The sequence below is a fragment of the Myodes glareolus genome, chromosome 6 (assembly GCF_982192425.1).
Source record: "Myodes glareolus chromosome 6, mMyoGla1.1, whole genome shotgun sequence".
NCBI classification, from domain to species: Eukaryota; Metazoa; Chordata; class Mammalia; order Rodentia; family Cricetidae; genus Myodes; species Myodes glareolus.
In genome coordinates, this window is record NC_142031.1 from 58303945 (window position 1) to 58328747 (window position 24803).

A 24803-nucleotide genomic window follows, 5' to 3' on the forward strand; every position below is an offset into this window, starting at 1 on the left:
CAATGGTGTCCCTAATGCCAAAGTTGCTGTGGAGAAAAAGAATTATTCTGTTTCTATTTTCCAGGGGTTACATTGTACAAGGATCACAACTAGACCTTTCTGACATGGCCTCAAGTCTCCCCAAAAATCTCTAGAAAGAATTTTTTTTTTTTTTGCAGGATCCCATTAAGTTGCTGAACTGGCCTTGAGCTCACTGCAGCTCAGGTTGGTTTTGAACTAGTGATCTTCTTGCCATGGTCTCTCGATTACAGGCTTGTGCCACTGTACACGTGTGTGTGTGTGTGGGGGGGGAATTGTTTTGATCCTCGTTTTCCCAGATGGGAAAAAGAAGGCTGTTGGAGGTGGAGCGAGTCCCCCTAAGTCCTGGCAGCTTCTAGGGGCAGCGTTCAAGAGCTGGCCTGCTTCCAGCTGTGGCTTCCCCCATCCCATGCTGAACTCCTGCTGAACTGAACCCAAGCTTCGAGCTCATCCATGGCCACTTCCCCATCCTTGGCGTCATGTCCGACCAGTGTATGTTCCCAGCTGTCTGACCCAGCAGTGAGACACATGTCACTGAGCACTTTGTCTCTTCTAGCATGCTGCCAGCATGTGTGAAAACTCCTGGGCTAGGCTTGGCGCGCCAGGACAGTGGCCAAGACGCAGCCCTTACGGTGCAGTGTGTCTGGACACGTATGCTACATGTGTGTTGGGGTGCTTCCATCAGGTCAGCGCTGAACCAGACAGGTACAGCGCCACACAATCTTATCACCTGTCACTCATGAGGTTCTTAAAATATCTTGACAGGGCGAATTAAAAATAGTAAGGGCCTTGGTGACCCAGACTGGTGGAAATGTCCTGGAGCATTGACATTTTCTCTCTTGCACTGAAGGACCTTTCAGGGCATACGGATGTGGGCACTAGTCCATGTCAGAGTGGTGGGGTGCCTGTTCTGAGCTTCCCCAGTGTAAGGAAGGCCGAGGGTGTCCCCGCTGAGTGGTTCGTGTCAGAGCTCAGTGGGTGAGCACCAACCTGACCTTAGAGGTGCAGTCAGTGCACAGCCAGCCCTGTCTCTGAACCCGCCTGTCCTGCTTCGCCACTTAAGGCAGCTCTTCGAGCTTGTTTTCTGTGTGGAATCTTACAGGGATGCTGTGTGAATCATACACAGTCGTGTGCAAGACCAGGGAGCAGAGCGAAAGGGGGGGGGTTAGCACAGGGGAAATTGAGGCAGGCTGCAATGTCTGCTACTCACTGTCCTTTGCTGACTCCTTTTCTGTCTTTTTCCTTTTTCTTTTTTTTTCTTTTTTTTTTAAATTTGTTTGTTTTTTCCAAGTCAGGGTGTCTCTGTGTAATAGCCCTGGCTGAACTCAGTTTGTAGACCAGGCTGGCCTTGACCTCACAGAGTTCCTCCTGCCTCTGCCCCTGAAGTGTTGGTTTTTGTCTTTTTATTAGCATATTTTATTAGCATATTTTAATTGCACATGATAGTAGATTTCATTATGAAACTTTTATACATATGTGTAATTAATTCACCTGGGTTATATTCACCCCAGTTACCTCGTCATCTCCTCGCAGTGACTCCCTCCTCTTCCCAGTAACCCTCCCTTCTGTTTTCCTATTACTCAATGAGTTTTGTTGGGATTGTTTGCAGGAGCATGGGTACCTTGCTGTGAATACACCATTGAAGAAATTATCTCCCCCTTCCCCAGCAACCAATAACTGTCTCTCAATCCTTCTGGGGAGCCTCGTGAGCTCTTCCCCATGCCCCCACTTCCTCCTGCATTTCCTTCCTTCTGCCCTTTTATCTGTGATGTCTCAGGAGTTTTAGAAAGGTTGATACAGTTGTTCTGCTTATGGCTGGGCTTTCTTGTTCACTCCTTCTTATCGTTCTGACCAGTGATGAGTCTCTGCATTGACCACTGCCCACTGCAAAGAGAAGAGTCTCTGTCCAAACCTGGGTGTGAATGTAATTATTTAGAAGGAGTAGCTCTTCATGCCAGGGTCTGTGGCCTTTCCTGCCATGGGCTTTTGACTAGACTTACAGGACCAGATGTGAATTCCTTCCCATGGAGTGGTCTTCAAATCCTATCAGACAGCAATTGGTTACCTCCATAACAGCCATGGCATTACATACCACTGGGCGTGTCTTGACTGACCAGTCATAAGTGTTGCATGCAGAGTCCACAGCTAAGTAAGACTGTTTGATAGCATTTCCCACCCCAGCAGCCTACACGACACTGTCCTCACTATGAGGGCTAGTTAGCAGTGGGGAGGTGTTCTGCTCTGTTCCAGCTTCGTGTCTCTATATCCTCTGACTGTGGCATGTGGTGGCCTCAGCAATAGCCACCTTGCCAGCAATAGCATCTAGGTCGGCTGGGCAACCAACCCTTCGCTGACTTGCTCCTCTCCGTTTTCTCTCACCCATCCATGCACTCAGGGACAATATTCTGAAGCCCCTTTCCCTGACTCTGCTCTATAGGTGCCCTGCCTCCCATGTGGCCTCTGACCCCAGCTGTTCCCAGAATTGGTCTTGCTAAGCCTCCCTCCTAGCAACTTCAGGCCACCTGAGCCCAACAGAATCCAGGACATGTGGGAATTTAAGAATCAGCTTAAGGGCTCTGTCCCTTAAGTCACCTGGCCTGCTCTGTAACTTCCCACTTCTTGACTCAAAGCCAGCTCTTGAAGTTTCTCCTTCCTGGGTGGAACAATGTATATTTGGTGGGAAACCACACACGATCATGCAGCTACCATGCTCAGCATAGTTCCCACGGTGTCTAAGACCATCGCCAGCCCAGAACTGTTGAAGGATGCCCGGGACTGAGTAGCACAGTGGTAACGAAGGGTGCCGGGACCCGACTCAGTGTGCCACAAAGCCACATGGGAAACGCAGCCCTGCTGCTGAACCCCTCTCTCTTGTCTTTAACAAGCCCATGACAGTGCAATCCAGAGAGCAGCTTCTCTCTGATTTGGTGGAAAACCTGTAGAATATGAATGCACAGAACACTGCCACTGTGTTGTGTAATCTTTTGTGTATATGGTGTGCGTGTATGTGTGTGCGTGTGTGTGAGAATGCTGGTGCATGTATGCTATAGCCATGGAAGTAAGAGGCCAGCCAATTGCTTAAGTTAGTCTTTACCTTCTGCCTCGCTGAGAAAGTCTCTCATCTTCCTGTGTGTCTCAAGCTAGCTGCCAACAAGATCCTGGGGATTCTCCTGTTGTCTGCCTCCTATTTTTCGTAGGCACACCACCAGGATTACAGATGGCACCAACTTCTCGTGGGCCCTAGGGATTCACACTCAGGTTCCTCATATGTTCTATGTCAATTGGACATAAGCGAAAGTCATCTGAGAGGAGGGACCCTCAATTAAGAATATGCTTCAACAAAACCAAGTTGTGGGCAAGCCCGTAGAGCATTTTTCTTATTTAGTGATTGATGCGAGAGGGTCCAGCCTATGGTGGGTGGTGCCATCCTTGGATTAGTGGTCCTGGGTTCTAAAAAAAAAAAAAACAGTCTGAGCAAGCCATGGGGAGCAAACCAGTAAGCAACACCCCTCCACGGCCTCTGCACGAGCTCCTGCCTCCAGGTTCTTTTCCTCCTCAACTTGCTTTTGGTCGTGGTATTTTATCAGAGCAATAGAAACTTACTAAGATACACAGCAAGCAATTCTATTCACTGAGTCGTCTCCCCGACTGTGGACTGCAGTCTCTTGAAAGCGCCATTTGCTGCACTCAGTCAGGAAGGGGCCTGAGGGATGGCCTCTCTGCCAGCGCTTCCTCTCATCAGATTCCCTCTGGGAATCCCATGTGGGTTTCAATCCAGAGTCTGTCTTAGGACTTGCCAGCTTTGGAAGTTTTGGAAGTTGCTCCATCTCTCCTTCTTACTCCTGAGCCAAGTCTCGCAGGCAGGAGTGGACGTGGTGGGTTTGAAGTGCCCTGATATGCCAGCTGGCCCTCCTCTGTTGTCTCACACAAACTGGTCAGAAACTGGCATTTTCTGGTATCTTTGCATCCTGGCTGTTGTGTTTGTCAGCCAGTCCCCAGGTGGGAAAGGATTTGCAATTCAACACCCTGCTCTTTGCTGGGGCCTTGTGACTTGGCCCAGGCTCAGTAAAGGGAAGCAGTTTTGCCTACTCCGGTGTCCAACCTCCAGCTCCTGAGCCGGTGTCCCTGAGGGTCATTTCTCTCCAGACGCTGCAGGGTCTAGCCATGGCAGAGCAGGATCGTATCTGCAGCTCCAAGTGGGAGCCGCCCCAGGACAAAAGCTCTGAGGATTCGGCATGGTCGTGGGTAAGGCTGCATGTGGCTGCTGGGAGAACTAACCTCTGCTGCCTGGCTGTGTCTAGAGGATCCTTTTAGGAGGGTCCCACCTTCACAGTATCCAGCCAAGTGCCCTGCAAGCTCCCACCCCAGGGCTCTCATGGAGGCTTCTCTATAAGCTGTTGGCAGTGACTCAGGGCTTAACACCTGATTTCTTTGCCCTGGATGGAAAATGCTCGATGTGTGCTTTGACCATAGGTGTTCTCAGGTCCCTGCCTCATCAGGGAGGAAAGTAGAAGCAGGAGAATGACTTGCGTCTGGCCTAGTCATTTACAGCACCGTATATGACATGGCCTCCTAGGATTCTGAAGCTCTCAGTTCTTCTGGCTTGCCTGTTTCAGACCTCATTCAAAGTCCAGGAAAAGGGGAGGTTGTTCAGATGTGGTATGTTCACTGAAGCCCCCAAAGCCCAAAGTGGGGGACTGAGAACGCCCCAAGTAGCATTGAGTATCAAGGATAGGACTGGGGCTAAAATTCGGGCCTCACTGTTCCTGAAAAGGCCAGTAGGTTTGAGGGCAGGTTATACCTCTGACCCAGTGGTGCCCCCGGGACACCCCTATGCTACTATGTCAGGACCCTGAATGCAGGTACTGGACCAGCAGCAGGGAGGGCTCTGAGAGCGCAGAGCACCTGCTATTCTGCATCCTCAGGGAGATGCCTCCTGGATGCTGGTGGTACACAGCACCTGGCACCTGGCAGTTCATCCTCAGGGCGGGGAGTCCACAAGGGGATGCCGTGGAGGATAGGCTACAGGGTGGGGAGTCCACGAGGGGATGCCGTGGAGGATAGGCTGCAGGGCAGGGGGTCCACGAGAGGATGCCGTGGAGAATAGGCTGCAGGGCAGTGATGGGAGCCCAAATGGGGGTGGTTCTGGATTCTGCACCTATTCTGTCTCCAATCGTCCCTCAGCTCCACAGGCAGGTATTCCCTGAAAGGACCCATGCTTGTGAAAGTGTTATCGCAGGCCTAGCCCTGGGGACAGGAGTGACGCGACCCTTTGAGAATGCCCCTCTGGTGAATCACAGTCACAGTCTGATTAAGTGAGCTGTTTGTGGGTGAGTCGGGCATTAAAGTAGCTTTTTTCCCTTTGAGTCCAGAACGTCACTTAAATGTAGCACCCATCCTCACCTGTGTGAGCTGAGATGTAAACTTCCTCTTCCTTTGTGGGTGATGAGGATGCCCACCAGACGCATTGGTGTCCCCATGACGGACTCTCTGGTGTCCTTGAGGCTTCACTGTCATGTGTTGACCGAGGCCAGCCTAGGTAGCAGGCATCTAAGGAAGCTGACGGTGAATCTGGGACCGGTGTAGACTCTGTCTGCCCCCCAAGTCCATGCCCACTGGCTCTGTAACCTGAGGAAGCTCTGATTGGATATCTATGTTCTGCTTGTGTGTGTGTGTGTGTGTGTGTGTGTGTGTGTGTGTGTGATGTGTAGGTGGCACACATGTGTAGTTAGGTAGGGGTGTGTGTATGTGAGGTGGGAGTGGCACACATGTGTGGTTAGGTTGTGTGTGTGTGTGTGTGTGTGTGTGTTTAGGTCAGAGGTCACCCTCAGACATTATTCCTCAGGCGTCATGCACCTTGTTGTTTTCAGACAGGGCGTCCCTTTGGTCTGGGACTTGCCATGTAGGCTAGGCTGACCAACAGCAAGCCCTGTTCTCCATGCCCCTGCTTCCGCAATTGTGTTTACAAGCATGTGCCACCACATCTAGGATTTTTCACGTGGGTTTCACATGGGGGCTCAAACTTAGGCCCTCATGACTGTGTTGCCTCCCCAACAGCCCAACCCCCACAAACCCCATCTCGCCACCTCTTGTGCTTTGACTGTGTAGAACATAGAGGCTGTGAGAGAAAGCCCTAAGGGCATTGCAAACAGACTGAACCTCGTTCTTTGATGGCTCTTTATAAGAAAGGGACAAAGGGTTTGAAATCCACGCTCTATGCCCCTTTATTCTGTTTCTTTCCCCACTGTCCCGTGGGCTAGATAAATGCTCATTCACTGAAGAAATTGAACAGGCAGAGGCCGTCCTCTGTCTCACCATATTCTGGCTTCTCTTGTTTGTTCTCAGAGCAAGAGAGGCTGTGGGGAGGCGGGGACAGTGAGGGGTGACAGAGTCCATCTTCCTGCTATTGGCTCCCTACAAGGGGAGGGGTCAACTCTAAGGTTGAGTTTTCTAGGGCCTTGGGACCATGGCTCAGACCTCTGTCTTCTGGAAGAATCTGACCTGCTGTACGCTAGTGTTCTGGACCACCTAACCAGCAGGCCCAGTGAAATCAATGTCTCCCTCTGATGGTGGAACATCAGGTCTTGGGATAAGCCCAGGGTCGTGGCTTTAGTAATGTAAGAGAAACTGGGACCAAGTCCAGAAACTGAAGCAGAAGCCCAAACGGATTGGTGAGACCAAGAGTGCTTGTGCAAGGCTTCCGAAGATCTGGTGAGCGCACAGGAGATGCGGGGAGCTGCAGCTGCTCTGGCTCAGCTGTCTGGCTTCTGGGAAGAGTTAAAGCAACTCAGCCACCATGGGGCTGGGAAAAGGGCAGCTGGCAGCGACACAAGCCCTGGAGGCACCTGCTCGGTTGGCACCACCCACCTGCAGCGTTGGCTACAGACACTCATAGAGTTTCTGGACTCTGTTTCAGGGCCTGGGTTTCAGTTCTGGGTCCTGAGTACGGGCAGAGCCCAGCAGGGTGGGGAGATGCTAAGCCTGGTCACTAAAGGAGGTCAGGCCAACTGTGGGTGGGCAGGCGGCAGCCTGCCAGGCAGAGTTCTTGAGGCACAGTTCAGGAGGGATTGTGCCTGCCCGGGGGGGCGGGAAGGCGCCTCTGAGAAGCTGGCTTAAGAGCCAGGCAGAGGAGGGGTAGGATTTCAATAGACAGCCAACAGGGATGGACCCCACTGGGCTGGGAGGTGAGTTTGAGCATAGGCAAACGCTTGCAAGTACAGAGTGTTCCCTGCCCAAGTAGTCCGCTCTCAGAGATTCTTTTCCCCTCCTACTTGGGACGTGCACTGTGACATTCATTTTGGCCAGGCACTCAGCCTCTGAAAGACAGCAAGCAAGCAGTCAGGGGCCAAATATGAGACCCAAAAGGTCAAGGTACAGGAGCCAGAAGGTCCGGGTTCATAAGCCAGCTCTGGCATATGCAGGTTTAGCTTGCTAGAGTCTCAGGGTCCCCATCTGTAAAGCGATGTTTCTATTATCTGATGATAGAAGACTCAAGAGAATTCCATAGACAGCCATTGTCCTTAACACCAGCACTAAACCTGGGTGGGGTGGCCTGGGGCTATGGGCTCTAAATGTAATAGAGACAGATAATCAAATTTTGAACTGGGGGTGCTGGAGAGGTGGCCAGGGGTTAAAAGCACTTGCAGGGGAGCCAAGTTCAGTTCCCGGCACCCACACGGTGATTTACAACCATCCACCGTTACTCCAGTTCCATGGCATCTGATGTTCTCTTCTGAACTCCTTGGTCATCAAGCATGCACGTGATGCACATATATTCATGCAAGTCAAGTACTCGCAGACAACAGAAAATGATTAAATCTAAACTTTAATTTTTTTTGTTTCAGGGCTGGGCATGTAGCTCATGTTGTTGGTAGAATATTTGCCTAGCATATACAAAGCCCTGGGTTTGATCCCAAGTATTGCATAAAACAAGGCATGGTGGTGGTGCATGTATGTAATCCCAGTACTGGGGAGGTAGAGAGGAGAAGGATCAAAAGTTGAAGGCCATTACAGACTACACAGTTAGCTGAAGGTCAAGCTGTGATACATTAGACTCTCTCTGTCTCTCTCTCTCTGTCTCTCTCTCTCTCTCTCTCTCTCTCTCTCTCTCTCTCTCTCTCTCTGTAAACACACACACACATATAATTTTATGTTATAAACTATATAAAATTATATTTATGTATAAATTATATACAATAACATTCACCTAGGTGTTGGATCTATAGAACACTCTCAGTAGGACATACACACATGGAGCCATGTCTCTTTGTCATTTACCCTGAGTACAGGCTTCAGCCAGACGGGACCTTTTGTTGGCCCCAGCCACTCCTTGACTCTGTGACCACCTTGCATCCTAGCCACACCTTGACTGAACCACGTCCTTTTCTTCAGAGGTATTCGCTGTGTCTCCAGGGAGGTGACCCTCCAGGACCCTGGGCTCAGCCTGCTTCTTCAGATCCTGTAGGTTCAGCAGGATAGGATTGTAGAAAAACTACAGAGCATGCCTGCCTCTAGGGTGTTGCCTCCACCTCCCAGATAGCGGGACAGGGACGAGGCTTTCTTGGGTTGCATTCTTCAAGGATCTCTGGGAGTCAGAAACAGGGTCCGAGTCTCCACAGAGTTGTGCGGGCTGAGTGCTTGCGTCCCCTGCTCCCCTGATCTGAGAGCTTCTGCCCTTGGGCAGGTGTGGTTAGGGGGAGGGTCAGAGAGAAAAACCACAGGAAGCTCTGTCCTGAGAGGTGGGAACAGTGGGGGATATTTGGTGACAGCCTTTTACAATGGTTCCTGCTCCCGGCATCTAGGGCCCATCCTGGCCAATATCAGGTGAGTATGAGAGTCTTGAGCGCCCCCTGCACGTGGTACCCTGACATCACACGCAGAAAAAAACAGTTCTCACCCTTCCTAATGCTGCACCCAGTTAATGCAGTTCCTCATGCTGTGGTGAGCCCCGACCATGAGGTTATTGTCGTTGCCACTTCATAACTGTACTTTTTCTACTGTTATGACTCATAATGTAAATATCTGTGTTTCCCAATGGTGTTCGGTGACTCCTATGAAAGGGTCGTTTGACCCCTGAAGGGGTCAGGACCCACAGGTTGAGAACCACTGGTCTAGAGAGACTACAGAATACTCAGACTTTGGAATTCACAGTCCCCGAATTGAAATTTCAGCTTTGCTGTCTATAAACCAAGCTACCGTCCTTTATACAACTGCTCTTAGGTTCTCAGGGTCTCTGGATTTTTGTCTTTATAATTGGGGTGTGGTGGTGTAGGCCTATAACCCCAGCACTTGGGAAGCTGGAGTAGAAGGATCAAAAGCTTAAGGCCAGTCCAGGCTACAAACGGAGGTCTTGTCTCAAGAACAAACGAAAACAGAACAGAGAGCACGGGGCTTAAGAATCCGCTATTCTAGCTACGCCAAGGGAGAGTGAGGGGAGGCTGGCGAAGAGTCTTATTGTTACTAAGACATTTTTTCAAGTTGTAGATTTTTTTTCTCATGAAAAATGTATCAGGATGAGTTGTGTGTGTGTGTGTGTGGTGGGGGAGTATTAATAGGTGGAAGCGTTCCACAAGACCTGTAGAGCGTGTGAACTTTAGGTGGGTACCTGGTTTGTGCTGGTCTGCGTGGCGACCCTGGGTCCCTGCCAGTTGCCAGTGCTTCAACCTCCAGTGCCAAGAACGATGCTGATTCGGGCAGGTGCATCCGCTGAACCAACGACCAAGTGTTGATGTCTCTTCACATCTTTTTTTTTTTTTTCCTTTTTGCAAAAAGGACCGGAGTGATTCAGTTGCGTGGTTGTGCCATGGTTTTTAGCATTGTGCCATAAAAGAAAATAAGAGAGAGTTGTGTCATGTATGTGCTGATGTGATGCTGTCTAACGAGCTTTCTTGGGAAAAGTCACTACTTACTATGAGAGAATGCACTTTGTATCCTGGGAGACTGGTGTGGGTTGAATAAGAAGCGAACCACACACATTTATGTATTAAATGCTTAGTCTTTAGCTGCTGCTGGTAGTTGAGGATGGTTCTGGCTGGTTTTATGTTTTGACACAAGCTAGCATTATCAGAGAGGAGGGAACCTCAATTCAGAAAATGCCTCCACAGGCTTGGGCTGTAGGTAACCCCGTAGGACATTTTCTTATTTAGTGATTGATGTGGTTGGGCTCAGTCTACTGTGGGTGGCGCTATCCCTGCACTACTGGCCCTGGATTCTATAAGAAAGCAAGCCAGGAGAAGCAGGCCAGTAAGCAGCACCCCTCCATTGCCTCTGCATCGACTTCTGCCTCCAGGTTTCTGCCCTGCTTGAGTTCCTGTCCTGACTTCCTTCAGTGGTGGTCTATGGTGTGGAAGTGTAAGCCAGATAAACCCTTTCTTCCCCAACTTGCTTTTGGTCATGGTGTTCCATCCCAGCAATAGAAACCCTGACTAGGACAGGGTTGTTCTGGAAACCTAAGGAGACAGGGCCTTCCTGGGGGAAGTGGGGCACTGGTATTGTGCATTTGAAGGTTGTAACTGGTCCCCAGTCTTTTCCTTGCTCTCTGCTTCCTGTCAGCTATAAGGAAATGACATCCTCCGCGACTTGTTCCCTCTGCCATGATATGATGTTCTGCCCAAGTGTAAGAAGCCAAGTGACCACGGGCTGAACCCTCTAAAAGCATGAGCTTGTTCTGTCTCAGTGGTGAGAAAAATAACAAATCTAGAGACTGTAAAATCTCTTTCCTTCATGAAACTATCTCATTAGATGGGTCCTCCCTTCCTCTTTTCCTTTCTTCTTTCCTCCATCCTTCTTTAGGATTAAAAGTGGATAATTTCATGTCTGCCTGAAATAAAACTAATAGACGCTTGTCTTTCAGTAGGAGGGCCAGGGAGGGAGATGGTTCAGCAGACGAAGTGCCAGCCTGTCAAGTATGAGGCCCTGACTGTGGCTCCTCCAGGAGCTTCCATCCAGCACAGGAGGCAGGGGCAGGCAGATTTTATGAGTTCCAGCACGGGTTGGCTTACACAGTGAGTTCCCGGCCAGCCAAGGCTACAAAGTGAGATCCTGTCTCACAAAAGAAAGAAAAACAGAACAAAACAAAAATATCAGAAACCCAAATAAACCAAGAGCCAGAAAGCCCGGCATGGCAGTGTGTGACTATAATCCCAGCACTCAGATCTCTGGAGTTTGCTGGTCAGGCAGCCCAGCTGAATCAGCGAGCTCCGGGGTCAGTGAGAGAACTTGTGTCCAAAATATAAGGTGGGGAGTGACTGAGGAAAGCACGCTTCTAGGTACACACACCTGCACACAAATACACATACAACAAATAAGGAAGTAAATATGTCAGACACGTGTCTAAGTGCTGAAGATGGACCCTTGTGTAAAACAAACCCCCATGCCCTCCTGGTGCTCACATTCCAGGTGAGGAAGGGAGAACTATGCACAGTTGAGTAAGCACAAGGTCAGGTAAGGCGAAGGCTTAGAGAGAAAAGGAAGCAGAGGGCCGTGGTGGGGGCACAGAGGAGCACGGCATGGTTCCTGCTGTCTGTTCGCTTGTTTGCTTTGGTTGCTTATCAGGTGGCAGCTCGTGATGGACGTTTTTATCAAAAGGTCACGGTAGAGCTGTCACTGAGTTTCTAGAGTTGTGTCCTGCGGCGTACTGACCGAGGGGGCCATAAGGGCTGAGAGCCAAATGATGATCAGGCCGGGTGTCTCCCAGGGAATTCACCCCTTCTCCCGTGAGGGGTAGCTAGCAGCAACAAACGGCAAGTGAATTAATACATAAAACATCTCTGGCTAACAAAAGGAGGGTTTTTATCCAATTTCTTAAATGAATTCTCTTCATCTGAGAACGAGGTGGTTTAATTTCACAGAAGTTCAAAACTGGCTGGGGGGGGGGGGGACCTGACTAGCTGGTGCTTTGACCTGGTTTGACCTGAGCAGAAATTGAGTTTATTAATAGCCATCTGATAGACACTTTGCAGTGGACAGTGGGGTGCCATGAGATCAAGTGTCTAGCTTCTCTCCAGTTAGACATGCCCGTGGTGTCAGCACACGTAGCGAAAGAGCATGAGTCAGGGCCAGGCCAAGCAGTCAACCTGAAAATGAGCATTTTGCAAACAGGAGTCACTCTTGGGTTTTTGATAAGCCGAAGTACTTTAAAGTGGTGTAAAACTACACCGGTTCCATTCTGCACGCTACTTGCTACGCGCTATGGTAACTAAGCTGAACATTTAAAAACACACAGGCAGAGACAGAAAAAGGCAGATAGACGGGTCAATGGGGACATCCTTTAGACAAGAATGCCAAGAATGCCCACGTTATTGTGCTCAAGGGCAGCTTATTTGGGACTCTGGCCGCAGCCCAGCTCTCAGGATCTTTCAGCTGCAGGTTCATCAGAACCCACTCCCCAGCCATCAGGGTCTCATGCTCAGAGCAGCTGCAGGCTGCTCAAAGCAGAGGAAAACAAGTTGCTTACAAGAAATTCAGGGTCTGGTGGCCCATGGTCCCCAACATCTAGGTTTATAGTCATTTGCTGCGTAAGCTTTCACGTCAGGGATCATTTCTGCCGTTTCCCATATTTTGCTCTAGACCTGTTTAAGAGTTTCATAGTGGGGCCAGGCAAGATGGCTTCATGCATCAAGGTGCTGGCTGTCAGGTGTGATGGTCTGCGTTTGTTTCCCAGGGGCTCACATGGCGGAAGGGGAGACCTGCTCTTGAAAGTTGTCCTTCTGACTTCGGCCCCCAGCACACATCATGGAACCGTAAATAAAAATGTAAAAATAATAATAATAATAATCCTACAGTGATACTTAGCCTCCGGTCAGACAGATCACACAGAGGAGCTGAGAGAGGTTTATTAGGAGGTTGTTTCCAGGGTGGGCACCTGTGTCCAAAGGCCCTGCTGGCTCCACCACAGATGCTGCTCCCTGCTTCTCTCTGCACGTGCGGGTGGGGCCTGACTTTCAGTGACTCTCGTTCTCCAGCCTGAATTAGAGACGTGATGTCGCTGAGGTGATGGTAATTTTCCAGCTGACTCTAGCATGAGTCTTCTTCGGGGTGATGGCTAGATGGGGTGCGCATGTGAGAAGAAGCAGGAGAGTGACTTCTTCAGGGATCCCATCTCCAGAAACTTCCAGGTGGAAGGAGGATTGAGGGGACAATGGAGTCATGAGTGTTGACTACGGCTGAGGCCTGCTTGGTCCTCTCGATTTCTACTCAGAGCTGGACATTGTCATCCAGCCTCATGGGTGCCTTCTGCTTATGCCAGCCCTGGGCAATCAGGATTGCTCACAGAACTGCCAGAGTAATCTCAGTGTCTGAGGTGAGCTCCAGGCACCCCTGGTTTCTTATGGCTCTGGTGGAGACCCCTGAACAGGCTTGAAAATGTTCATCTAATCACACCAGAGTTTCTGAGATCTGTAATGTCAGAATTATATTTTGTGTGATTTGCTGATGCTTGCCAGAATCAGTGGTGTGTGTGTGGTGTGGTGTGTGTGTGTGTGTGTGTGTGTGTGTGTGTGTGTGTGTGTGTGGTAGAGAGAGAGAGAGACAGAGACAAGAAAACAGAGACGGATACACACAGAGAGAGAGAAAGAGGGAAGGAGGAAGGGAGGGAGGGGTAAATTGATTATTGGGGGCCAGTGGGATGGACCAGCAGATGAGGTTCCCTATCACCAGCCTGTGATCTCAGTTCAGTCTCTGGGCCTCAAGTGGAGAGGACAGGCTCCTGAAAGTCGTCCTCTGGCTTTCCGTGTGTACTGTGGCACACGCACATATCCACAAGTAAATGACAAACTCTCATAAAATACGTTTAGTTTAACTTTTGATTTATTGTTTCATGTGGATGGGTGTTTGGCCTGCATGTTTGTCTGTGTACCACGTGTGTACTTGGTGCCCATGGAGGCCCAAAGAAAGCATTGAATCTGCTGTAGCCGGAGTCACGGAAAGTGGCCCTGTGAATCAACCACATTCAATTTTTTATATTTACTTTTTCGGAAAACTATGTATTTATTTGTAGGGGGGAATTCACGTGTCGTGGCACTCATGCAGAAGTCAGGGCTTGAACTCAGGTCGTCAGAATTGGCAGCAAGCACCTTTACCCACTAAGCTATCTTGCTGGCCCTCTCTCTACATGTCTGATCTGTCTTTGGCGTCTGCAAACACCCTGTGTAAGCCTATCTCTTTTTATCTATGATGTCATAGATGTTTTGTATATTTACATGCCAGGGGGTTGAGATGATCTGAAAAACTGATTCATGACATCGTCTTGGCCATAAGCTACAAACATGCTTTCTCTCCTAACCCAGCATCACTAAAATGTTTAAAAAGAGACTAGATACACGTGTGCCATTTGAAGCCTCCCTCTGAGCTATCCCCCTTTCCTGGAGATGGTGGTTTGTTTAGCTGTACTCAGTATATAAACCCCAGCCCCTCCACTACCTTATTTGGCTTTATAAAAGCTTTCATCAGATGCCTTCCTGGAACCCTTTTGCCCATGTGGATGCAAAGCACGCGTGTCCTTGGGTACCAGCGTGTCTGTACTTTTCTGTCTGACACTCCATCCGACCATGGGGAAAGGAAAGCTCTTCTTCATCACATTTCCTCCCTGTGGATTCTGGTGACCGCAGCCCTCTCACAGGGAGTTAATGTCCCTTGTTTTCCAGTGCTAAGAACGGCTCCCGGGAAGGCATCTAGGATAGGACCTGTACCCTGACTCCTGGGTAGTCAAAACGAATACTGATGTGTTCAAGGCAAAAACAAACAAACAAAACCCATGTGTATTGCTACATCCCTGGTGGAGTAAGCATTCTGACTTTCTGTGCAACTGCCGCTCCAAACCCTGGTGCCGTTTCCTTCTCCTTGCTTGGACTCTGGCGCCTCCTTGCTTCACGATGTCGGCGAGTCATTCTGCTCCCAAGTGGCCTCGTCTGTAAGTCCAATCACTGTGGGGATTAAGCAGAGCAGTGAGTGACTCTCCAACGACAGAGCCTCGGAGGGCTTTGACAAGTCCCTGCATTACTGTCGGTGTAGATCTGAGCCCAGTGTTTCCAGGCTCTGGGCCTCTTCCTGAAAGAACTGAATATAAGGGATCACACATTTGTAAAAGGAACAAGATAATTTCATTTGAGGAGAAGCGATAGCGCAGCTGATTGAGGGATCCGTTACCAAGATTGACAGTGGGCAACGTGAGTCTGGAGGGAGGAGGAGCGAGTCACCAAGTGGAATAGTGGGTGGATCCCTATTATGATTGGTCAGATGTTTATTTTCCCACTGTGCATGTTTCTTCCCATAAGACATATAATTTTAACCATGCCCAGCCCAATTATGCATATGCATATGATAGTTTAAAATGGACATAGTTTTGCCTTACTGCATATGCATCCCCAAACCAGTTCAGGCCAGTTTGGCCCTTCTGTTCTTCATACCTGGACACACTGGAAATGCAATTGAATAGCAACTATCTAAATTTGATTGTTATAGGACCAGAGGAGTATACTATTGTTTACTAGTGTGGATGAAAAAGCCAAGGGAGTTCTGAGGTTGCTAGGCTTATTGTTTGGAGAGGGGCGTGTGTGCACAGTATGTGCAGGTGAAGGAATTAGGTTGCCAAGTGCATTGTAAGGTGTATGTGACCCAAACCAAATAGGGCTCCAGGCTGAATTATCTTCTAGGTTTTGCCTGCCTCTCTCGGGCTCATCTGCTTGCTAAATGTAGCAGATGAGAAAAGGCTGGGATTGCACAATGCTAGCAAATCCTTCAACTGAGTCTGGTGAAAAGAAAAACAGGTTAGACTTTGTGCCATCAACTTTGTGAGGCACTCAGCAAACAGTGCTTAGAGCTTTATAAGTGCCCTTCAAATGCTTCCTCCGCGAGTCCCTGCTCTTATTTCCCCTTCTCTACTCCTTCCAAGGGACATGGGTCTCTAGGGTTGCCTGGACTGCATCGCAGAGGACGGTAGGACAAGACCTGGTCAGGCTCTTTTCTACAGATGTCTTCCTTTGACAAAAGTCATCAAAAAATGAGACCTGGCTCAAATGCCTTTTGTTAAATTCCAAGCTACGGAGACAAACACGAGTTTGACCTTCCACTGTGATCTTAAGATTATAGCGCAGTCTGAGAGTAGCTGAAGTCAGGATGCTATAGCATTTGGGGTTATTTAGGGGCAGGCATCAGCCTTTCCCAGGTACATCAATCACAGAAACTTTGTCTAAACTGGGGCAGCACAAAATTACAAGGAACTTCCCTGTGGTGAGGGTGGATACTTTGTCCACACTAGGTGGCGCTCGAGAGTTGGAGACAAGCCTCACAGCTGGGTCCCAAAGGTATCCAAAGTCCTGTGAGTAAACCCAGCATTTGGGAGGTGAGTGTTGGAGGATCAGGAGTTCAAAGTTACCCTTGGCTACATAGGGAGTTTGTGACCAGCCTAGGCTACACAAGATTCTGTCCAGGTAAAGGTGTCGTTGTCCAAGATGTCTCATCAGGGTCATCGTAGCAAAGCCTGGTTTTGTTCATAGTCATTTTGGCATAGAATTTTGGGGCTCAAAATTGAAACTGAGTAGGTTTTCACAGTTTGTGGAGAATACACACGCTCTGAATGGATGAAGAAATCAAGGTGCAGTAGAGCAAAGTGCTCAGATGCTCTGCAATTATCATGTGATCTACCTGGGGTGGGGACAGGGTTTGAAGAGCCCTCCGATTCTGCGTGGCTGCCACTTCTAGGGAATTCTGCTTTCCCTGGCTCTTGAGAGCTGAACTCGGTTCAGTAACCTCTCTGTCCTCGGCCATATCTCGGTGTCCTCTGATCTTCTGCAGCGTTGTGTGGTGCAGTTGTTGTAGAAAAACCACTAGTTAGTTCCTGACTGCCCAGCTCCAAAATAATCACTCAGACACCATATTATTTGCAATACTGTTTGGCCAATAGCTTAAGTGTAATTCTGACTAACTCTTATATCTTAATTTAACCTGTTTCTAGTAATCTGTATATCACCACGAGGCTGTGACTTACCAAGTAAAGTTCTGTCCTGCTCCAATGGGGCTACATGGCTTCTCCTGACTCTGCCTTCCTTCTCACAGCATTCAGTTTAGTTTGCCCTGCCTAGCTCTACTCTACCCTATCATAGGCCTAAGACAGTTTCTTTATTAACCAATGGTATTCACAGCATACAGAGGGAAATCGCACATCACACAGTGGCTTTCTTTCTCCAGCCTTGGTGTTTTGAGGGCACAGTGTGCCTTCAGTTCTAAGACAAGGCCATGGTTCTCAGTTTCCAGGGTTCATCAGCTTCAAGCTCAAGCACTGTGGGTAGGACTGGCAGAACTTTTGAAATTCTGTTATTTAAAATATGTAAACAGTTTTCCATATGCACCCAAGGTATGGAGGAAACAGCCAATTACCTTTTCAGCACCTGCGGATTTATTTATGATAGTCTACATGAGGCATTATGGGATTTGCGATCATGATGATTAATTACTCTCTAGGAAATGAGGGAGCCACAGCTATCAGGCACTTCAGGGTTGAGACCGGCCACCTGGCTAGAGAGGGCAGGACTGAACTCTGGACAGACGGACAGACAGACTACCTTTGTTTCCACCCCTCCTACAAAGCTGGTGGCTGGAGAGGAGACGGAAGGCAGAATTAAGGATTTCCACCTTCACCTTCTTGACTAGCCAGCTCTCTAAATAGAGCACAGCTTAGAGATTCAGGTATTTCTCGCTCATTGCTCCGGCCACATAAGCACCAACTCACAGTCCTTAATGTGGAGCGCCGTGAGAGAGGAGGAACAGTTTAGCAGAGTAGCCCTGGAGGGAGAAAGTGTTCCTCCCAGGTCCCCTCCCCTCATTCCATTCTCAGCTCCTCCTCACCGTTGTGTATCTCTGTTCCACTCCTTGCCCCCAACATATATGTGGTTTCTGAGGTCTTAACACTGATCAACGCCTGGGAATAACTGTTATCTCTATCTTCATTGCCGAGGAATTAGAGGCACATCCTGTGGCTTGCCTTTGGGGATGCAGAGACAATGGCGCCATGGTTTTCTCAAGCCAGGGACATTTAAATTGTGACTCAGAGTTAGAGTCAGATACGAGAGGGGGAAAAAAACCACAGAACAAAACAAACAGAGTGCTGCACTTGGGTGGCTCCACTGGTCCCCAAAGTCCTCGCCAGTGTGCGTCACCTCACCTGGGTGTCCTTCGTCCTTGCCCCAGCTTTTTCCTCCCTGTCTCACCGGGCTGGGGAACAAGCTCTCCTTCATCCTGCTCGGAGGGAAATGAGTTCAGTAATGGGTTGTGGGAATCTGTTTTTCAGGTAGTTCATTCTCATATAGAGCAAGACCTAACCAAGACTGTGGGGGCCTCTTGGCTGCTGGCTGCCTTGGCAGGGACCCAGCTGACTGCGGATGACCTTATTCATGCTTGGTAACGTCACCATGTCTGTCCCAGGAGGCCAGAACTTTCAGAGGAGGAACTGGATGTTCTAGAGGCCAAAGGGCTTTCTCCATGTTGTTCATTTAAAACTTCTCTCCTGATCATGGCTGCTAGAACTGGCTGTCATGTACCTATCTCTTCTAAGAAATACAAGAACAGTCCTGGTACCTTGGGGACAGCGTCTAGGCACTGATGTCATCAGAAACCATGATTTCTTCACAGTCGGGGCTACTGTTTAATAGATAAACTTTGCTTTTGAGTTGATGGCTTAGAGTCAGATGTCACAGTTGTCAGTGGCCCGATGCCACACAGCCGTGCTGTGACCATTGACTGCATTGTTCCCTCTTGCCCCACAAACCACACCGTGTCCTTTAGCAGTCTGTAGTTCTGGGCTGGCCTCCCGAAGAGGAGCTCTGTACCTGTGAACAAACCTGCTCAGCTGGAATCTGCTGTGCTCTGAATAAGGTCAAGGCTTTGCATTTTGTGAGCAGAAGGCTTGCGGCAAAATCTAAAGTACCCATGATCAGGGTCAGGTGCCATGTGTCAGCCCTTGTCTGTAGTTCCTGCTCTTACTGAGCCCTCCTGTTGTGAGGCCAAGTCCACAGGTCCCTCATCTGAATGCAAAATGCTACGTTATTTCAGTCCCAAGGAAACAGAATCAACCCAGATGGCCATCAGCAACAATTGATAATGAACTGTGGTATATAAATACATTGTTTTTGTTTGCTTGTTTGTTTGAGACAGGGTCTCAGAGAACTACTGTAACTCTGGCTGTCCTGGAACTCACTGTGTAGATCAAGCTGGCCTCAAACTCACAGAGAGGTTCACCTGCCTCTGCCTCTCGAGGGCTGGGATTAAAAGCGTGTGCCATTGACTTGTAGGGGAATTTTAGTCCCCCATAAAGAAAGTGAAATTGGGAAATTTACAGGTTAAAAAAAAATGGATCAAGCTGGAAAATATATGAAGCCAAGCTCAGAAAAAGAAAATCAACATGTTCTCTCTCACATGTGCATCCTAGCTTCTTATTTTCATATATGTATGTATGTGGGATGAGTGTGGGTAGCAGCTGGGAAAAAGACTTTAAGAGAGGTTGGTGGGAGGGTAATGGAATTTTTATGAAGGTGAGAAAAAGGAATATTGGGGGAGAGGGACACAGCCAGGATCAAGTCAGGGAGACAAGAGAAGTGGGGGTGGCTAAGTATATTATAAAAATACCACAGGGAAACTGTCGGAGACCAGCTTTGACAAAAATATTACTTACCAGGTTAGGGGCGTGGGGATCAGAAAATAAGTAAAGACTGTGAAGATGTGAGTGAAGGTAATAAAACAGAAACATAGGACAGTACCAGGAGGGAGCTCCAGTGAGTACTGAAACCCCTGCATTTCATTTTCCATACACTTTTATACCCCAAGACAAAAGGGGGAAGAAGGCAACAAAAGACTTTTCTTTTCTTTTCTTTTCTTTTTTAACAAAAGGACAACTTGAACAGTTGATTGCGTTAACACTTTGAGACATCAAGTCATTAGCATTCTGTTGTTTAGGCAGTGAAGTCGCCCTAGACCAAGTATCCTGAAGGCAGCCAGATTAAACCTCCAAATTAAAAAAAAAAAAAAAAAAAGGAGCAGAAGTATGCTTGAATATCCTAACCTTTGGTCAGGGTGGAGTGGATCTAGCTGTCTGGGCCATCTTAATGTCAAAAGAACCAAGTAACCACATCCTGGGGTCTGGTTGTTGTCAACAATTCTGAGCAACCTCAAACTCTCTGACCTTCAGACGAGGTGGAAATAGGCTCACAGTTTTTGGTCTCCACAGGAAACCTGTTAGTTTATACGCCAGCTAAAAGTACAACTTAAAACTTAAGAAGATGTAAACTTTGTATCTCCCTGCAGCCCTGACTCACGTGCAATCTCTTCTGGGAATTATTTCTTGCTGAGGATGAACCCTTGTGTTGGAAGAAATACCTTACAAGTTGGTCTCAGCTCCACAGGTGCAAGCTAGTGAGGTTGACTTAATGGGTTGTGTGAAGTTCAGCTTTCTAAGAAACCCATGGCTTTGCCTGTGCCTCAGACTGGACAGGTGCTGTGTCCTGAGGGGTGTGGAGTCCATGTCGGTGTGGGAGCAAGGCGGTAGCAGAGGAAGTGAGGTCCGATCTTCCTACCCCTTCCTGATGGTCGCAAAGTTAGGAGGCTGTCTTTCCTACTCTTCAAGACCGTGACATGTGAACACGTAGCATCACACGTGATGGCATCAGCACCACACATGCTGAGACGGTCTAAGTAAGTCTTCCATGCCTTCTGGCCACAAGCATAGCGATGTCACCCACCTTCTCTATCCTTCATGCTCATGAGTCAAGGGTCGCCAAGTGATTGTAGCATGTACCCCGCTCTAAAGAACAAGGCGTATGAGGCTCGGGACTGCCTTCGGTGAGCTCCCAGACTAGTGTGGGGCTGGGCAGGGTAGGGAAAAGTGGCATCCACCTGCAGGAGCTGTGTTAAAAATGAGATGGGAACTGAAGATGAGTCTAGCTGGACCAGCTGGTGTGGCCTGAGGAAATGACTCAACTTTGCTGAAACTGTTTCTTTAAAACAAAAACAAAGCCGGGCGGTGGTGGCACACGCCTTTAACCCCAGAACTCGGGAGACAGAAACAGGCGTATCTCTGTGAGTTTGAGGCCAGCCTGGTCTACAAGAGCTAGTTCCAGGACAGGTACCAAAGCTACAGAAAAACATTGTCTTGAAGCCCCCCCCCAAAAAAAATAATAACCCCAAAAAACAAAAACAAAAGCAAACAGAAAGACCGTAATGGCAATACCCTCCGTGCTTAGAGAGTTCAACGAGTTTAATAGAAAAATACCGGTGTGGAACCTGGCTGGTCTAGGAGGAGGAGTTTCTGTTCCTGTCATGGTCTGCCTTGGTGCATAGGTTAGAAGAAATCCCTGCAGGTGCAGGCCAATGGACTCCATGTGCAGACTCTCTTCAGTGCCAGGATCAATCTCCACCACACACGTTCACCTGAAGCCCCCAAACACACTCTTACTCAGGTGTGACCTTGGTTTGCGTGGTGGTGTCCTCTCCCTCTGTTCTACTGCTACCCACCCCACGGGCCTCAGCATGGGCCTCTCAGGAGATGGGATCTGAGAGAATAAGGCCTTTGGGGCAAGGCAGACCTCGTTCAGTCTGCAGTGTCTGAACTTGGGCAGGTCCCATAACAGCTGCTCGCACGATGACTTCTTCATTCCTAAATGGATGAGCCCCCAGGGAGATGGTGAGGCTTGCGGAAGACACATGACTGCATCCCTGGTACTGACACTCATGATGAGGATTGTGGACTGTAGCTCATCTTTCTTTCCCACCCTTCCAGATGGCTGCTCTGAGGCTATGGCTGGGATCACACTGTCACTACGGTGGATAAAACATGTCTTTGGTGCCCTGAGTCCTTCTGTCTGTTCCTAGTTCTTCTTCCTGAGTGGTCAAATTCCTTCTCTTTCTCTCGATCCATTCTCCACTGGCTTTGAACTCCTGGGTCCTCACTTCTCGCAGCATCAAGACTATCCTGCTATGTTTCTTGACTTTTCTCTTCTTCCTCCCACGTCTTCCTTGACTATCTGGTCCTCCTGGATTATCTTCCCTCCTCTTCTCTACCTTCCTCAAAGAAAACCTCCTTCTTCCTCCATGACACACAACATAGCATGCCAGATTGCAGATCCCAGCTTCTGCACTTCCTCCTTGTGTACTACGAGATATCCAAGCAGCCCATCTCATAGAGATTGCTCCATCATGATCTCATCACTTACCACAGGCATGGCTCGCAGCCGGAGCCCAGGACATGTGTGAGTGGACTTGACTAACCCAGTCTCCAGTCCCTCTGCTCTGATTGCCTCAAGCTCTTGAGCTTGTTCCCAGCACACGGCCCAGGTGGCCCATAAGGAGAACTGTCATCCCAAAGAGTTACTGCTCTGCCCTCTTGCTATTTTGCAACATGCAGTAATAATGACAGCCAAAAAATAAAGGCCTGATAGTTGTCAAATTCAAGCAGCATACTAGTTTCTGAACTAAGTCCCCTAACTCTGTTGTCATTTAGCTCTTGCATGGCCTGGGTTTTCATCTCTCTTACACAAAGGAAAAGAATGTGTGTGATGGGTTAGGGTTGAGTTCTGCTGGTCAAACGCTAGTCTTCTATGTCATTGCTGGGGGGAATCCAGGGCTGGTGTGTCTGTTGTGGCTGGCAGAGGTCTGTTTGTCTAGGCTGTCACCCATGCTGTCTTGTTGAACTAGCCTGTGCTGTGTCTGGTTATCAGGACACCAATGTCACCGTGCCCGTCTCTGTTGTAATAGGTCACTTGTTTGTTTCCTGGCTACCCTGCGGCTCAGACCTGAAACAATCACACAGAAACTATACTATTTAAAACACTGCTTGGCCCATTAGCTCTAGCTTCTTATAGGCTAATTCTTACATCTTAATTTAACCCATTTCTAGTAATCTGTGTAACGCCACGTGGCTGTGGCTTACTTGGTAAGGTTCTGTCTGGCTCTGGCAGGTCTCCATGGTGTCTCTCTGACTCTGCTTCCTTTCTTCCAGCATTCTGTTTAGTTTTCCCCGCCTAGCTCTACTCTACCCTATCACAGGCCTAAGACAGTTGCTTTAATAACCAATGGTATTCACAGCATAAAGAGGGGAATCCCACATCACCTCCTTGTTTCTATTTAAATTAAAAAGGTTTAAACTTTAACATAGTAAAATTACATATAACAAATCAGGTATCAAGCAATAATTATTTATATCTACTTTATCTTTTATCATAACTAAGGAAAACTATAACTATAAATTCTTCAACTCCATCAAAGACTCCAGAAGGATATAATAATACCTAAGTAAACAGGAAACACATTGTAAGCAACTTCCAAACTCTAGAATTGACAGATACATCTCGCTACCTGGACAGTCATCCAAAGTTCTTCTTTTGATGGATGTTGGGCATCCATCTTCAGCCTACAGGCCCATAGTATCCGGCAGACTTTGTCATGATACAGGAAATTTCAAAGACAGTTCCACTTATATTGGCAGTTTGTCAGTCACTTTCTTCTGTGTCTTGCAGAATGTCTAGCAGACTCTTTCATGAAGCAAGAACCCAGAAGGATTGTCTCACCTTTAGGCAAGTTCAGCAGTCATTTCTCTCCGGGTCCTGCTTGTCCAGTTAAGCAGTCCAGGCAAGAGCAGTTTCTTGCCCAGACTCCATAAGGAGCCTCTTTGATGCCCATCTTCCTCTTGAAGTAGATTGGAGCTGCCAGGAGCAGACGTGTCTCACTGTCATGAAAAGTCCTAAGTTCTTAAAACATTTTAAATACCCTATCTGCAGGTGAAAGGGACAGGCAGGTGAAAGGGACAGGCAGGTGGTTGGAGGCCCAAGGGCGTGAGAGCCCAGAGAAGCAGCAATTGGATGGAGCAAAGGTTCTGGCTTGGTTTGCTTGTGAAAAACTTCCTCATAGACAGGGCCAGTCCTGGAAGGACATCAGGGCAGCAACATGTAAGAGGACAGGAGAGCTGAAGATGAAGCTCAGCGGTGATGCATGTGTCTAGCATGTGTGAGACCCTGCCTTCTGTCCCTAGTGTAATGTAAGCGGACACGAGCTGAGGATGAAGCCCAGCGGTAATGCGTGTGCCTAGCATGTGCGAGACCCTGCCTTCTGTCCCTAGTGCCTCAAAACCCAAAAACCTTTAAAATAGATTGAAACACGTGACATATAAGACTTTTGCAGAGCATGGTGGCACGTGCCTGTGAACCTAGCACTTTGGAGGCTGAGGCAGGAGAATTACTATAAGTTTCAAGACAACTGGGTTGGGTAGCAAAATCCTATCTCAAAGAACCCCAACATAGAGAAATTTAAAGAAGACATGGCTCAAGTTGCCACTTGTAGTCTCAAGAGAGACAAACCTTGCCCTCCTTGGCATGGCCTGACTAGGAAGGGACCGTGTGCAATAAGAATCTGGCACAAGACTGTGTGAATGGTTGGGAGGAAGGCTGCAGTGAACTTCCCCTTCCCCCCTTTCCCTTCTGCCTCTCTGCCCCCCACCTCTGATATCTCTCTCTCTAGCATCTTTCTTTGTATGCCCTGTTTACCCCTCTTTTCCCCTGGTTCTCCACCTCTGTCTCTAATCCTGGTTCTCTCTCTCTACCCAAGTCTTTCCAGGACTATTCTTCTGTCTCTGTCTCTTGGATTCTCTATCTCTATTTCTGTCTCTTTTTAATGTCTGTCTGTCTGTCTGTCTGTCTCTGTCTCTGTCTATCCCTACTGCTTCATCTCTCTAGATTTGCATCTGTCATCTCTGTCTCTATCTTTCAGTCTGTCTCTGTCTCCTCAGCACCGCCCACCTCATGTCACCA

At 48.5% G+C, this 24803-nt stretch overlaps 1 protein-coding gene and 1 long non-coding RNA gene across 5 annotated transcripts in view; one reads left to right on the forward strand and one right to left on the reverse strand.

Moving 5' to 3' along the window:
* The first annotated feature begins 4116 nt into the window (after window positions 1–4116).
* The window catches only part of Lpin1 (lipin 1), a 110927-nt gene continuing 90240 nt past the window's right edge, over window positions 4117–24803 (forward strand). For 2 of the 4 annotated variants that reach the window (XM_048439741.3, XM_048439742.3), the window contains exon 1: window positions 4117–4263. In XM_048439741.3, the coding sequence (XP_048295698.2) occupies window positions 4183–4263 (81 nt within the window). In that variant the 5' untranslated portion in view covers window positions 4117–4182. Of the gene's footprint in view, window positions 4264–6534; window positions 6730–24803 lie in introns of those variants that run through there. The other 2 variants (XM_048439744.3, XM_085690850.2) reach the window with 2 other exon arrangements.
* Window positions 13803–23791, reverse strand: LOC146894269 (uncharacterized). Its single transcript, XR_015002334.2, has 2 exons — window positions 23356–23791; window positions 13803–14939 (listed from the first exon to the last, which is right to left on the reverse strand). It is a non-coding gene; the product is annotated as an uncharacterized LOC146894269 (long non-coding RNA).